At 41.8% G+C, this 14,709-nt stretch overlaps 1 protein-coding gene across 4 annotated transcripts in view; it reads left to right on the top strand.

The window, feature by feature from the left end:
* LOC139387537 (ras GTPase-activating protein nGAP-like) overlaps positions 1 to 14,709 on the top strand; it is an 81,827-nt gene that overhangs the window by 5,611 nt on the left and 61,507 nt on the right. For 2 of the 4 annotated variants that reach the window (XM_071133832.1, XM_071133833.1), the window contains exon 1: positions 11,877 to 12,606. The exons of 1 other annotated variant lie outside the window; for it this stretch is intronic. In XM_071133832.1, the coding sequence (XP_070989933.1) occupies positions 12,063 to 12,606 (544 nt within the window). In that variant the 5' untranslated portion in view covers positions 11,877 to 12,062. Of the gene's footprint in view, positions 1 to 11,856; positions 12,607 to 14,709 lie in introns of those variants that run through there. One more of the 4 variants, XM_071133831.1, reaches the window with a different exon arrangement.

The following is a 14,709-nucleotide window of genomic DNA, read 5'->3' as shown; positions in this document are numbered from 1 at the left end:
CGCAATAACGACCTGCCTCTCTCTCGTTGCACTCCACAAGGAGACTGCCTGTTACGCGAATGCAGTAAGCCAAGGTAAGTTGCTTGCTAGCATTAAACTTATAAAAAAACAATCAATCATAATCATTAGTTAACTACATATGGTTGATATTACTAGATATTATCTAGCGTGTCCTGCGTTGCATATAATCTGACCTAGCATATAAGCATACAAGTATCTAAGTATCTGACTGAGCGGTGTTAGGCAGAAGCAGGCGCGTAAACATTAATTCAAACAGCACTTTCGGGCGTTTTGACAGCAGCTCTTCGTTGTGCGTCAAGCATTGCGCTGTTTATGACTTCAAGCCTATCAACTCCCGAGATGAGGCTGGTGTAACCGAAGTGAAATGGCTAGCTAGTTAGCATGCGCTAATAGCGTTTCAAATGTCACTCGCTCTGAGCCTTCTAGTAGTTGTTCCCCTTGCTCTGCATGGGTAACGCTGCTTCGATGGTGGCTGTTGTCGTTGTGTTGCTGTTTCGAGCCCAGGGAGGAGCGAGGAGAGGGACGGAAGCTATACTGTTAAACTGGCAATACTAAAGTGCCTATAAGAACATCCAATAGTCAAAGGTTAATGAAATACAAATGGTAGAGAGGGAAATAGTCCTATAATTCCTATAATAACTACAACCTAAAACTTATATAATAGCTACAAAATATGTACAGTGCATTTGGAAAGTATTCAGACCCCTTGACTTTTTCAAACATTTCAGCCTTATTCTAAGAGGTTTTGTTTTTTTGCAAATAAAAATTTAAAATAGATACCTTGTTTGCATAACTTTTCAGACCCTTTGCTATGAGACTAAACATTGAGCTCAAGTGCATCCTGTTTACATTGATCATCCTTGAGACGTTTCTACAAACTTGATTGGACATGATTTGGAAAGGCACACACCTGTCTATAAAAGGTCAGGGAGGTGACCAAGAACTTGGTCAGTCCGATAAAGCTCTGGCGTTCCTCTGTGGAGATGGGAGAACCTTCCAGAAGGACAACCATCTCTGCAGCACTCCACCAACCAAAAGGCACGTAAAGGACTCTCAGACCGATGAGAAACAAGATTCTCTGGTCTGATGAAACCAAGATTGAACTCTTTGGCCTGAATGCCAAGCGTCACATCTGGAGGAAAATCTGGCACCATCCCTACGGTGGAAGATTGTGGTGGCAGCATCGTGCTGTAGGGAGGGACTGGGAGACCTGTCAGGATCAAGGGAAAGATGAATGGAGAAAAGTACAAAGATCCTTGATGAAAACCTGCTCGCGGGTGGTCAGGACCTCAGATGGGGGCTAAGGTTCACCTTCCAACAGGACAACGACCTAAGCACACAACCAATACAATGCAGGAGTGGCTTCGGGAAGTCTCTCAATGTCCTTGAGTGGCCCAGCCAGATTCCAGACTTGAACATGATCGAACATCTCTGGAGATATCTGAAAATAGCTGTGCAGTGACGCTCCCCATCCAACCTGACAGAGCTTGAGAGGATCTGCAGAGAAGAATCGGAGATCCTCCCTAAATACAGATGTGCCAAGCGTGTAATGTCATACCCAAGAAGACTTGAGGCTGTAATTGCTGCCAAAGGTGCTTCAACAAAGTACTGAGTAAAGGGTCTGAATACTTATATAAATGTGATATTTCAGTTTATTTTGAATACATTTGCAAAAATGTCAAACTGTTTTTGCTTTGTCATTATGGGATATTGTGTGTAGATTGAGGGGGGGAAAAAACAATTTAACAATCACCCATCAATAGAATTGTACTCTGATGCACTCTGGCTCTGCCTAAAACAAATGTAGATTGTTTTTGGTTTGTTGCATCTCTGCGCGGCAGTCCTGGCGGAGGTGTGCGGCCACACACATGCTCAGCTTAGCGGGAACATGAGGCCTAAATGTTTTTTTTTGCTTAGTTCTGAAATCAAATGAACAAGTTGTCTTGGAATTAATCTGGAAATGCACTACAAAGAGGCTTAGACTTGGACCAAGGCTGCATTGCACATCTTCTAAATAAGTCGACCATTTGTATCTGAACCACCGTTAACTATGTCCTCCATTGGCATCAACACAAATGAAAACTTAAACGTTCCAGTTGTGCACAGGCAACACAGAGGGCTGTCTGCGTCAATGATGGATGGCGTGGCTATGCGGGTATTTAGGGTTTGACTGAGGTGAACATGTCATAGAAGATCCCTCTATGTAAAGCTGCAACATGAGCAGTGTTGAATGAACAACAGACGCTTTAGTCTTCCAGGATGTGCCTCATCGTACTACTGCACCGAAGATTCAAACCTTTGCCCTGATTCATCTCACAGCTCCAAAGGTAGTTAAGGGATAGGAGAGCGGGAATAGCCTAAGTCTAGACCTTTTGCCTTTCATTCAATACAGCCTGTTATTCAAAACAATAAATAAACAGGGACTGAATAAAAACAATGTTCAGACCTCAAAAAGCAGAAGAGGATTTCGACACCCACCATCTCAGATTGTTCTGCAATTGTTTCTGTAGGGCAAAACAGATGATCATTTCCACAACATTATTTTGTTGAAATATAATTTGATCTCTGAGAATTGGCCATTTTCAACTTATAGGATTCATATAATATTCAATAAATATAGTACCCAATGTCCGATTTGCACAAAAACCTCTTAAATAATTGTTAACATGTGAAGAATCCCATAAAGTTATCAAACTCCATCCACGGACCCCCAAACACCACACCACGCCCACCCCAATGGCCAGTACACAGTATCAGTTCTCTGTTTGACAAGTTATATTAAGCTGCGACGTGGAATATTTTCTCTGCAGCTTTTACTATGTTATGTAAAAAATAAATACAATTGTTCCGAGGTATTTGCCATTGACGTCGCTTACATTTTCCCCATAAATTAAGTGAAAGTACCAGGTTTTGACCACGAAATGCCGCTGTTCCCGCTACTGCCCTTTTTGTCCATTTTGCTGGTCTCTTGTGTTTATTGAAACTGTCACAACATTTTCTTTGTGACTTTGGGAAGAAAACCAGGCGTTTTTGCTCATGGTGAAAATGCTTTGTGGTCATCCTCAGGAAACTGCCACCTGTGTGTGTGTTTGGTGAACAAGCAAACTATGAGGCGACACCAGTTCTAAAGGTTTCAGTACTATGGCCTCAGGGTTTTCAATGGTAAAAGTCCCGAAAAACACACTGTACAGTGTTTTGTAATGGTGTTGGGTTTAATGGTGTCAAGCTCATCTAGATGGCTTTACAGCAGACCCTCGGTGTCTCATGAATGACAGACATGGTCTTCAACCATCCTACTACTGAAAGAAGATCATAGCTAAGCATGCATCTGCATCTTTCTTCTCCACTGCTTTGTCGACGTTTGTTGAAATACAAGACCGGGAACTCCAAAATATTATGACATGATATAGCCTAATCCGCCTGTGAACATTTCCTCTTTGAGTTATTTACACTGACTGTTTCACTCTACACATAAAATGACTGAATGGTTTTTCAATCGCACACCACCACTCAGTGCTCTGCAAAGCGAAGTAGGCTTGCCAAGAGAAAGTGAGGCAGAAATAAATGGCTGTTGAAAATCCTGCTTAATGGTCAGGAGTGCAGGGCAGGGTGGCTATTTTCAGTTTGTTTTGTAGCAGCAGGCAACTTGGCAACTGTGAAGGGCTTAAGGATATTTGGCAGCGTTTTAGAGAACCTTCTGATTGTATGGTAGGAGCCTGTTAACTGGGGCCAGGTCATAGGCTGCAGCCCGAGAGGGTTTCTTATTCATATTGGATGGGGACTGTGGGAGTCTGCCTTGTTTTTTTCCCAGCTTATTCACACATGACACACCACACAAGGATGTATATAGGCCTCTACATGGAGGATTGGATCTGTCATCTTAACACCCCTATCATGAATGTTTGTTTTTTCTCTCTTTTTTTTTTTTTTAGTACCTTGCCAAGTCACCATGCTATTTGAAATAATATTTTGGCTGAACCTCTTTCTTTTTCCCTTCCTCCTGCCACTCGTTACAAATTCAGGTTACATTTTATATGATATAGAAGATTTATTGGTAGGCTGCCTAGACTAATAGGCTAGATATGAACCTCACACTTTGGTTGTGCGTCACTGTGAGGAAACCTTTCTCTCTTGGAGAGAGGAGACATGGTTTATTGGTCATCTTTAACAAAGGAGAGAAATGCTTCCTGCACTGGAAGATTAATCCTCTCTCTAAACCAGGGCTGTTCAAGGTAGGTCGTGGAGGGCCGTAACACTCCTGGTTTCCATCCTCTCCTTTTAATAAGGGACTAATTCAGACCTGGGACACCAGGTGAGTGCAATTAACTACCAGGTAGAAACAAAAACCAGAATAAGTGTTTCAGGCCTTCAGAACTGGAATTGAACAGCTCTAAACCTCCTCATTTACCAATCCAAGGTCAATGCTGCATAACTGTTGTGCTATCTAGAAACAAGGTAAACAGCTATGCAGCACCATAACAGGTTTGAAATGAAGTGTTGTGTCTACAGAAGAGTGATGGGGAGAAGAGGGAGATTAGGTCTATCATTGTATGCCCTCCCTCCCAACCACCCTACAATGGCTCAGCAGAGGCAGATCAGAGGAGGAAATGGAATGTTCCCTGTGTTCTTCTGTCCCACCCCAGCTTGCACCAAAGCAGCCATGCTGTCATTAGGGGGTTGGGATGGGGGGCAGGATTTCCCTTCCCTTCTGAAAATCAAAACAAGAAACTAACCTGTGCTGTTTAAAAAAAAAATAAGCACTTGTGTTTCAGTTTTTCTATCATCCTGGTGAGTGGAAGAACACACAGGTTAGGAAACTAGGCTGATTGTGTGTTAAGAGAATGGCTTGAGCTAGTTTTGTGTACTGATTGAGTTGCTGTTTTCTCAGATGCCTTTTTCTGTTTTGTAGTCCCTTTGGTGTAGCTAAGCTATTGAATTCCAGTGATGGGATAATCATTATACGCAGCTATTTAGCGTTATTATAACAGCATTAAGCCATGTTTCCTCTCATGAAGTGAAATAATTTAACAGCTCTTGGCTGTTTGGGGTGTCAAATACCATACCATACCATACCATACCATACTGCGGGTTTTATCAGAGAACCAGCAGTACTCCGGACCTCAGAGTAAGATTTGAACACTCCAGGTGTTCTATAGGCCCATTACTTTTGACCATACCCCTGGGTATAGGGTGCCATTTAAAACACAGACATTCGTATTTTTGCACGGGGGGGGGATGTTCAATGCTTTGTCACCCTATACCCCCCTCCCTCTTCACTCACTATTATTCATGGTCTGATTTATTGCACTTTTTAATGGCAAGGTGCTATTTTTAGATCGGGCGGTGTTCATGCTCTCACAGGTCCTGGGTACAGTCCTGATTTCCGACAGGGCTGAATAAAGACGTCAATGTGGCCATTGGATAAAGCCATTCCAGCAGCCCAATGTCATTTTTCCTGTGCTCCAGATCGGAGACAGTATTTACCCGTACGTCACAATGAAAGAAGCATCAGCCAGACTCTCAGGGAGATGAGTTATGGGACTGGAATAGTAAGTCAGTCTAACTGTCATCAGGCAACAACTCTTCAACCGAAAAGGTTGTTGTCTCACAATGCATATTTGGCGGTCTCATTCTCACGCTACGCTGACTAGACCATAAAGCAACACACACACACACGGACATGCATTGCCAAACAACGCTACTGCCACATTCTGGAGTATTTTAACAAGGCTGAGTGGCTGACGACTTCAAGGTCTTTGCTGTGTGAACACACAAAAGGGATTGACTGCCAACTCTGACACTCTGTTCAGAGGTGGGTGCTAAGTACTGTTGGCAGGAAAATGTTTGACATCCCTACTGGTGTGTCTGAGTTGAAGTCCACACTTTATTGGTTTCTGATGCAGCTGGAATCATTTAGTCACTTGTCCATACAAATATTATATAAAACACCATTATTTACAGTATGTACAACAGCTGGCAGTATCTATACCACAATGCAGTTGTGAGCATACTAGGTGTTCTATATTATACTACAACGTCAATCTAACTGAATATGGATGTTGTGTTGGTTGAATGTTCCAGGCAAGTTCCAGAATGTTCTTCAGCTGGTGAACCTCTTCTTGTGCTGGGTAATGGCAGCTGGTTCAGCAGGCTTTGGCAGTGCTGGCAGGGATGTTTGGTTTGGGGGGCTGTGACTTTGGCTCCTTGAAGACAACTGTGTCTGGTCCTTTCTGCACTCCAGCCAGGTGGACTAGCCTTTCGGACACTTTCTTCACCACCCACTGCTTCGACCTCTTGCAGAAGATTTGTTTAATGCAAGTCTCCTGGAAAGACATGAAGACTGACCATGAGGATGTGTAACCATACAATAAACCATGTTCATCTGTAAACAAAAAAAAGGGTACAGTAGACCGGTATGCGTTTTGTTACACTCATTCAATAATGGGGCATTGAGATGGGCCGTTAACGAAGATGTGAAAAGTTTGAGGGGGGCTTGACTTGTCGAACGTCTAGTCGTGTATTGTTGTATATGAGCACCTACAGTTGTACTGGTGAGTAGACAAGTACTGCCAACAATAGTGAGTTGTCTGGAAGAGTATACTAACTACCCCTCTCCCCCATGCCGAAGACCTGACTGCAAGGGTGTGAAAAGTCTTGTGGAAAGTTTAGCACTGGTCTTGTAGATAGTTTAGTGTATTGGGGATTTTTATTTTTTTCCCCCATGTCAATAGATCATGCATACTAACCTTCACACACGATACCCACCCTCAAAAGACACGAGTCAGTCACCCACACCATCCTCTCCTTACTAATACCACATTCTCTCAAATTTAGACTTAATGCTTTGCATGAACAATCAACTAAGACTCCATAATACAGAGAGAACAACAGTAGAAATCAAATCAAAGTTTATTTATCACATGCGCCGAATACAACAGGTGTAGTAGACCTTACAGTATTATGCTTACAAGCCCTAATCAACAGTGCAATTTTTAAGAAAAAAAATGATATTAGGTAAACAATAGATGAGTAAAGAAAAAAGAAACTGAAAATAACAGTACCGGTACAGAGTCAATGTTCGTTGGACACCAGTTAGTCGGGCTAACTGAGGTAATATGTACATGTAGGTATAGTTAAAGTGACTATGCAGAGATGATAAACAGAGAGTAGTAGCAGCATAAAAGAGAGGTTGGGGTGGTGAGTGGCGGGACACAATGCAAATAGTCCGGGTAGCCATTTGATCACCTGTTCAGGAGTCTTATGGTTTGGGGGTAAAAGCTGTTGAGAAGCCTTTTGAACCTAGACATGGCGCTCCGATACCGCTTGCCATGCGGTAGCAGAGAGAACAGTCTATAACTGGGGTGGCTGGAGTCTTTGACAATGTTTAGGGCCTTCCTCTGACACCTCTTTAGAGGTCCTGGATGTTAGGCAACTTAGCCCCAGTGATGTACTGGGCCGTACACACTACTAGGGCTGGGCGATATGGCAAACAAATTATCACGATAGATATATTTAATATGATAAAGATAATTATCATGATATTAATCAAATAATGTTTAAAAGGTACATATTTCCTTTGTTTCTTATTTATTGTTAGAAGTACAACTCACAAATAACATCAACTTTTTTTTAAAGCTGTAAAACCTTAAGTCATGAGCAAGAAGTAAAAAAAGAATATGGTGCACATAGCATACCATTATGTTGGGGTAGTTCTTGTCTGACAAGTTACAAGCAAGAAAGACAAGTCTGTCTGTCTAGAGGTCGACCGATTAATCGGAATGGCCGATTTCAAGTTTCAAGTTTCAAATCGATATTTTTGGACACCGATTTTGCCGTTTTTTAAATGTATTTGGGAACTGCATTTGGATTGGTAGCCACAAACCACAGTTGGGTCACCTGCTACTGTCTTCCCTTCCACTGGTATACTGTTAAGTTTTTTTCTTTCTGTTGTCTGGTGGTCAAAGCAAGACTGTAAAAACAGTCTGGACTCACTCACTCACTCACCCACACACACGTATTTGTTTGATTGGGATCAAGTCCGGGCTGTGACTGGGCTACTCAAAAACATTGAGAGACTTGACTCAAAGCCACTCCTGCGTTGTCTTCGCTGTGTGCGTAAGGTCATTGTCCTGTTGGAAGTTGAACCTTAGCCCCAGTCTGAAGTCCTGAGCGCTCTGGAGCAAGTTTTCATCAAGAATCTCTCAGTACTTCCCTCCGCTCATCTTTCCCTCGATCCTGACTTGTCTCCCAGTCCCTGCCGCTGAAAAGCATCCCTACAGCACGATGCTGCCACCACCATGCTTCACCGTAGGGATGGTGCCACACTCCAGACATGACGCTTGGCATTCAGGCCAAAGAGTTCAATCTTGGTTTCATCAGACCAGAGAATATTGTTTCTCATGGTTTGAGAGTGCTTTAGGTGCCTTTTGGCAAACTCCAAGCAGGCTGTCGTGCCTTTTACTGAGGAGTGGCTTCCGTCTTGCCACTCTAAGACCTGATTGGTGGAGTGCTGCAGAGATGGTTGTCCTTCTGGAAGGTTCTCCCATCTCCCTGACCAAGACCCTTCTCCCCCGATTGCTCAGTTTGGCTGGGCGGCCAGCTCCAGGAAGAGTCTTGGTGGTACCAAACTTCTTCCATTTATGAATGGAGGCCAGTGTGTTCTTGGGGACCTTCAATGCTGCTTACACCTTTTGGTACCCAGATCTGTGCCTCGACACAGTCCTGTGCCGGAGCTCTACGAACAATTCCTTCAACCTCATGGCTTGGTTTTTGCTCTGACATGCACTGTCAACTGTGGGACCTTTTTATATAGACAGGTGTGTGTGCCTTTCCAGATCATGTCCAATAAATTGAATTTACCACAGGTGGACTGCAATGTAGTTGTAGAAACATCTCAAGGATGATTAATGGAAACAGGATGCACCTAAGCTCAATTTCGAGTCTAATAGCAAAGGGTCTGAAAACATTTATTTATATATATATATATATATATATTAAGGACCGGGGAGTTTTTCAGGATAAAAAAGAAACAGAATGGAGCTAAGCACAGGCAAAGTCCTAGAGGAAAACCTGGTTCAGTCTGCTTTCCACCAGGCACTGGGAGATTATTTCACTTTTCAGCAGGAAAATAACCCAAAACACGAGGCCAAATCTACACTAGAGTTGCTTACTGAGAAGACAGTGAATGTTCTGGAGTGGCTGAATTACAGTTGACTTAAATCAGTTTGAAAATCTATGGCAAGACCTGAAAATGGTTGTCTAGCAATGATCCACAACCAATTTGACAGAGCTTGAAGAATAATAAAAAAATAAAAATAAAAATCTAATGTTGCACAGTCCAGGTGTGGAAAGCTCTGAGACTTACCCACAAAGACTCATCGCTGCTAAAGGTGCTTCTATAAAGTATTATCTCAGGGGTGTGAATACTTACAGTGTAATGTAAATGAGATATTTCTGTATTTCATTCTGAATAAATTTGCAGAAATTTCTAAAACATGTTTTCATGTTGTCATTATGGGGTGTTGTGTGTGTGTGTGTGGATATATATGGGTTAGAAAAAAAATAATTTTAATCCATTTTAAATTCAGACTGAAACACAACTAAATTTGGATTACTTCAAGAGGTATGAATGTTTCCTCAAGACACTATATTTCACAACTGCTGTCGTTCAACACCAACAAAAATGAATCAGCTGATGATTAACAAAAAACGGGGTTCAATGTCTAATTTCACAGAAAGATGCTTATTATATTGAAAGGCAAACACTGCCATTAATACAAGGAACGAAAAGTGTTTTTTATGTCACACAATTTTGGACAGCTTAAACGTTATTAGAATGTTAATACATGTTACCTAAAAGACCATGATTCCTAAGAGACGGTTCTAGTTTTAGGTCATACTTAATTAAATGTTTTAGGCATACTTGCCCAATAATTTGTATTTTTCTAAGCCTTTTTGTTTATAAATGAATCCTTTTTGTTTTATAGTATTTGATTGGTGTTGATGGATGGTGTGAAAACTATAGAAAATACAGTATTTAGAAACTAGATATAGGCCAATATATAGTATAGGCTGTTTTTAGCCTTCAGCCTTTATATAACCATATTAATTAATTTATATACAATATTCTGCCTATATGAACAAATGTATATAGGCCTAGGTTACAATATTCTACCCATATGAACACTTATTTTAGGCCATAACTGAACCAGTTTCGGTAGTCTATATACTAAGGAAATATTGTGCCACTTGTGACACAGCCATGCTTTTCTTTCTTCTAAAACTAAAGCATCCATATCAAGGTTTTCAATCGTCAGTCTTGCTGTGGTGGGTTTCAAGTTGTGCTCCCTCCATTTCTGTCCCTGATAAGGATGTGCACTCCAATAAGCCCCGATGACAAAGGCAAGCCGGGGTGACTATGGCCTGTAGCTAGCCCCCAGTGGGACTCCTCTCCCATTTCCTCTCTGATCACAGAGGACTGGGGCCCAGCCAGGGCACCGCATTTAGCAGGACACATGAATATTTATGACACCATGCCATTCAGTTCGGGGTGGCCGGCAGCCGAGTGAGTGACATACAGTGGGGAGAACAAGTATTTGATACACTGCTGATTTTGCAGGTTTTCCTACTTACAAAGCATGTAGAGGTCTGTAATTTTTATCATAGGTACACTTCAACTGTGAGAGACGGAATCTAAAACAAAAATCCAGAAAAACACATTGTATGATTTTTAAGTAGGTACAGTTCTCACAGTTGAAGTGTACCTATGATAAAAATTACAGACCTCTACATGCTTTGTAAGTAGGAAAACCTGCAAAATTGACAATGTATCAAATACTTGTTCTCCCCACTGTATAAGCCACATGGTCTACGTCATGTGGTAGTTGATGATGGAAAATGCCACAGTGGCTGGGTTGAATGGATGTTATGATTGATATTTGAGGAATGACTCCAATAACCAACATTTTGTGAATGCTAGTAATGGGTATTGAATAGGAAGTATACACATGAGAACATGTGTAATCAACACATTTTCCATGTTCAGGACCACTTCACTGTGGAATTGCCATGGCCGCACTTTTCGCTCTTAACTCGATGAGTGTATGCGCTAAACTACTTCAGCATCCATTGACACACAGTCCCCATCATGGATACTGTAATGTTCCCCGGAGTTAAAGACACCCCCTCCAGTTCCACGGCGTTAATGGCACCCCCTCCAGTTTCCCGGAGTTAATGGCACTCTCTTGACAATCATAAATTGTTTGAATTACTTACTAATGCTCCATCTCCTGTTTTAAATTAGGCGTACTTGAAATGTCAAAAGGCATAATGTTTTTTTATTTTGCTCTCAAGTGTAACGTTGGTTAATTATGCCCTACAACTAAAAACCCCTCTGGAGGTCTTCTTCACACTTACATTTTAAATGTGTGAAGGACTCCAGTGAATGGCAGAGGTCTAATTTAATTTAGCCGACATAATGTGTTTTGTAGCAAATGGATTGCAGCAGTATTGTGGCCTATTTATGCTGTCTAGACTGCTATGCTGACAGTGGAAGTTACACAATGTACGTAATGCAGTATTTTGTTGGAACGTCTGATTGAGAAACATTGCCTAGTCTTCGGGTTGTTTGTGACGTCTATGAAAAATGTATATTCATATCATGGCGCAGTAATGACAACAAACAGTCCTTTCCATCTTTTAACAAGATCTCCAAGACCGATCTCAAAAAAAAATCTTGACTGTTGATACGGAAAACCACAACCTGAGGCCTACAGTATAATAGCATCTGATTGGAGCGTCTAAGGAAGCTTACGTATTCATCTGACACCCCACTTCCTCTCAGGAAGGCTACAGTCAGCCAGTAAGCAAGATACTGAACTCTCAGACCTGAAACGTACTACTCAAATACGGAACATTACCAATACACAAAGAAATGGTCGCTGTAGTCTGTTAAAATATTACAAAGCTGTCAACCAACCATCAGGTTTGGCAGCCATTCGATGGTGACCTTCATCTGAAAGCTTTTAGGTTTACATTCGATTATGAGTCTACCGAGAAAGTTTCCAGAGCACAGCAGACAATCCGGTCCGAAACCACCTCAGTTTGGCATGGAGGGTTCTTACCACTGGCACCATTACAGAACGCGCTGGCTGAAGCAGCACTCAAAGTCCTCTCCTGAGCAGCCACTGAGCGGCTACGAGTGGAGGACCTCTGCCAGGCTGACACCTAAAATACCAAACGTGCCGAGGTTGGAGAGTAATGATCACATCGTAATGGAACCTATCCACTTCAGGGTATTGAGTCTACCTAGGAGGACTACCACCACCACCAGCAGTACTGGACCTGTGGAGCAGCACAGTGGGCAGGGGAGGATGCGGTCTCTGCTCTCCCTGATTCCCTACCAAAGGTCTGTGTCAGAGCCAGGGGCTGGCAGCAGCACAAAGCAGACTGCAGTCAGGAAGGTGCGCTTAGACGAGCAGGAGCAAAATGTCCCCTTTGTCCACGGCCTGTTGTCCTCTGTATCACAGAGGATCAGTAGGATTCTCAGCATCAAGGATGAGCCAGACCCTGAGAACCAAGTGCCTGGTAGGAGAGCTCTCTCTCTACTCTCTCTACTCTCTCACTCAGTCACTCACTCTCTCAATCTCTCAATTCAATTTAAGGGGCTTTATTGGCATGGGAAATGTGTTAACATTGCCAAAGCAAGTGAGGTAGATAATATACAAAAGTGAAATAAACAATAAAATTACACATACAGAAGTTTCAAAAGAATAAAGACATTAAAAATGTCATTATGTATATTTACAGTGTTGTAACAATGTACAAATGGTTAAAGTACACAAGAGAAAATAAATGAGCATAAATATGGGTTGTATTTACAATGGTATTTGTTCTTCACTAGTTGCCCTTTTCTTGTGGCAACAGGTCACAAATCTTGCTGCTGTGATGGCACACAGTGGAATTTCACCCAGTAGATATGGGAGTTTATCAAAATTGGGTTTGTTTTCGAATTCTTCGTGTATCTGTGTAATCTGAGGGAAATATGTGTCTCTAATATGGTCATACATTGGGCAGGTTAGGAAGTGCAGCTCAGTTTCCACCTCATTTTGTGGGCAATGTGCACATAGTCTGTCTTCTTTTGAGAGCCATGTCTGCCTATGGCGGCCTTTCTCAATAGCAAGGCTTTGCTCACTGAGTCTGTACATAGTCAAAGCTTTCCTTAAGTTTAGGTCAGTCACAGTGGTCAGGTATTCTGCCACTGTGTACTCTCTGTTTAGGGCCAAATAGCATTCTTGTTTACTCTGTTTTTTTTGTTAATTCTTTCCAATGTGTCAAGTAATTATCTTTTTGTTTTCTCATGATTTGCTTGGGTCTAATTGTGCTCCTGTCCTGGGGCTCTGTGGGGTGTCTCTCTCTCTCTCTCTCTCTGTCCATCCTCTTTAGAACGACATAGGGACAATTATTCTAATAGTGCCCCATTTAGATTTCTGTTGCCATTATTTACTGCAATACAGGTGTGTACATTTTTACATTTTAGTCATTTAGAAGATCCCATTAACCAGAGTGACTTACAGTAGTGAGTGCATACATTTTCATACAGCGCCATGCTCTGCCAACTGAGCTACAAGGGACTACTGTGCATTTTCAGATCTTTCCTCTGTGCTGTGGGGAGGAGTCTGCTGCTAATTGATAGTAAGGGGTCTGCCTTTGGCCTGCCTTTCCAATAAAGGAGCAGATATTCACAATTGAATTGACTCAAATCCTGTAATGCTCAACCAAAGAGCAGGGTGTATGAACATTTTTTGCTGGAGGTTAATGCTAATTGGATTTTCAAACTACTCTGAGGCTCGAAAAAATAATGACTGCATTTTGTCTTCCTATTCCCGACAACCAACATGAAAAGGAAGAAATATCTTGCCTAAAAATTGCTAGATCGTTTCTGATCTGAAGAACCATGGTATTTTATTTCCCATCAGCATATGAGAATTGAGCGGTGCGTGATAGCCCTGTTGATTTGTCATGCTGAAATGAATGGAAACATTCGCGGATATCTTTCACCCCACAGCACATCTGCAGTGTGTATGCTCAGGTCACACATGCATTTAGGCCAACTGTAATTCAAGAGCAGAAATGACAATGCTTATTCAACTGTGGTTTGGCGTTCTTCTATTTCATGTTCCTGAAATGAGTCATAAGGGAACATTGGGGCCAGATTTCCTCAAAAAGAACTGTTGTAGGGTTGGTTAGGACTGATGTGCTACATTGGCTTTTGTAGGGGAAAACACACTTTGGTGATTTAAATTTCACTTCCTTATGTTAAAAAATGCATTTTAACAAGATAAAATGTGGTTATTCATGTTCTGAATCGTTCAGTAGGGTCTTTCTCTAACATGTCATTAACATTGTATCCAAAAAGTTGGATTTAATAAAGTAATACATCCGATAATAAGCACTGAGCTCTGTTGACATAGGGGCGCAGGTTTCTCTTTTGAGGATTTTACATTTTGTGGTCGTCGCCGTCTTCAATGTTGTTTCCGCGTGTCGCAAAAGCAAAGTTAGCGTGACACGAGCTGAATTGAAAATAAAAAGCCTGGAATTTCACACAGACGCTTGTTTTTGGAAAAATAAAAGTAAAAAGAATTTCAAATTCATATGTAAAGCGTGCATAAAAATCTGAAAATACTTTTG

Source organism: Oncorhynchus clarkii, chromosome 28 (assembly GCF_045791955.1).
Source record: "Oncorhynchus clarkii lewisi isolate Uvic-CL-2024 chromosome 28, UVic_Ocla_1.0, whole genome shotgun sequence".
In the NCBI taxonomy this organism is placed as follows: domain Eukaryota; kingdom Metazoa; phylum Chordata; class Actinopteri; order Salmoniformes; family Salmonidae; genus Oncorhynchus; species Oncorhynchus clarkii.
This window is presented reverse-complemented; position numbering and strand designations above follow the sequence as displayed.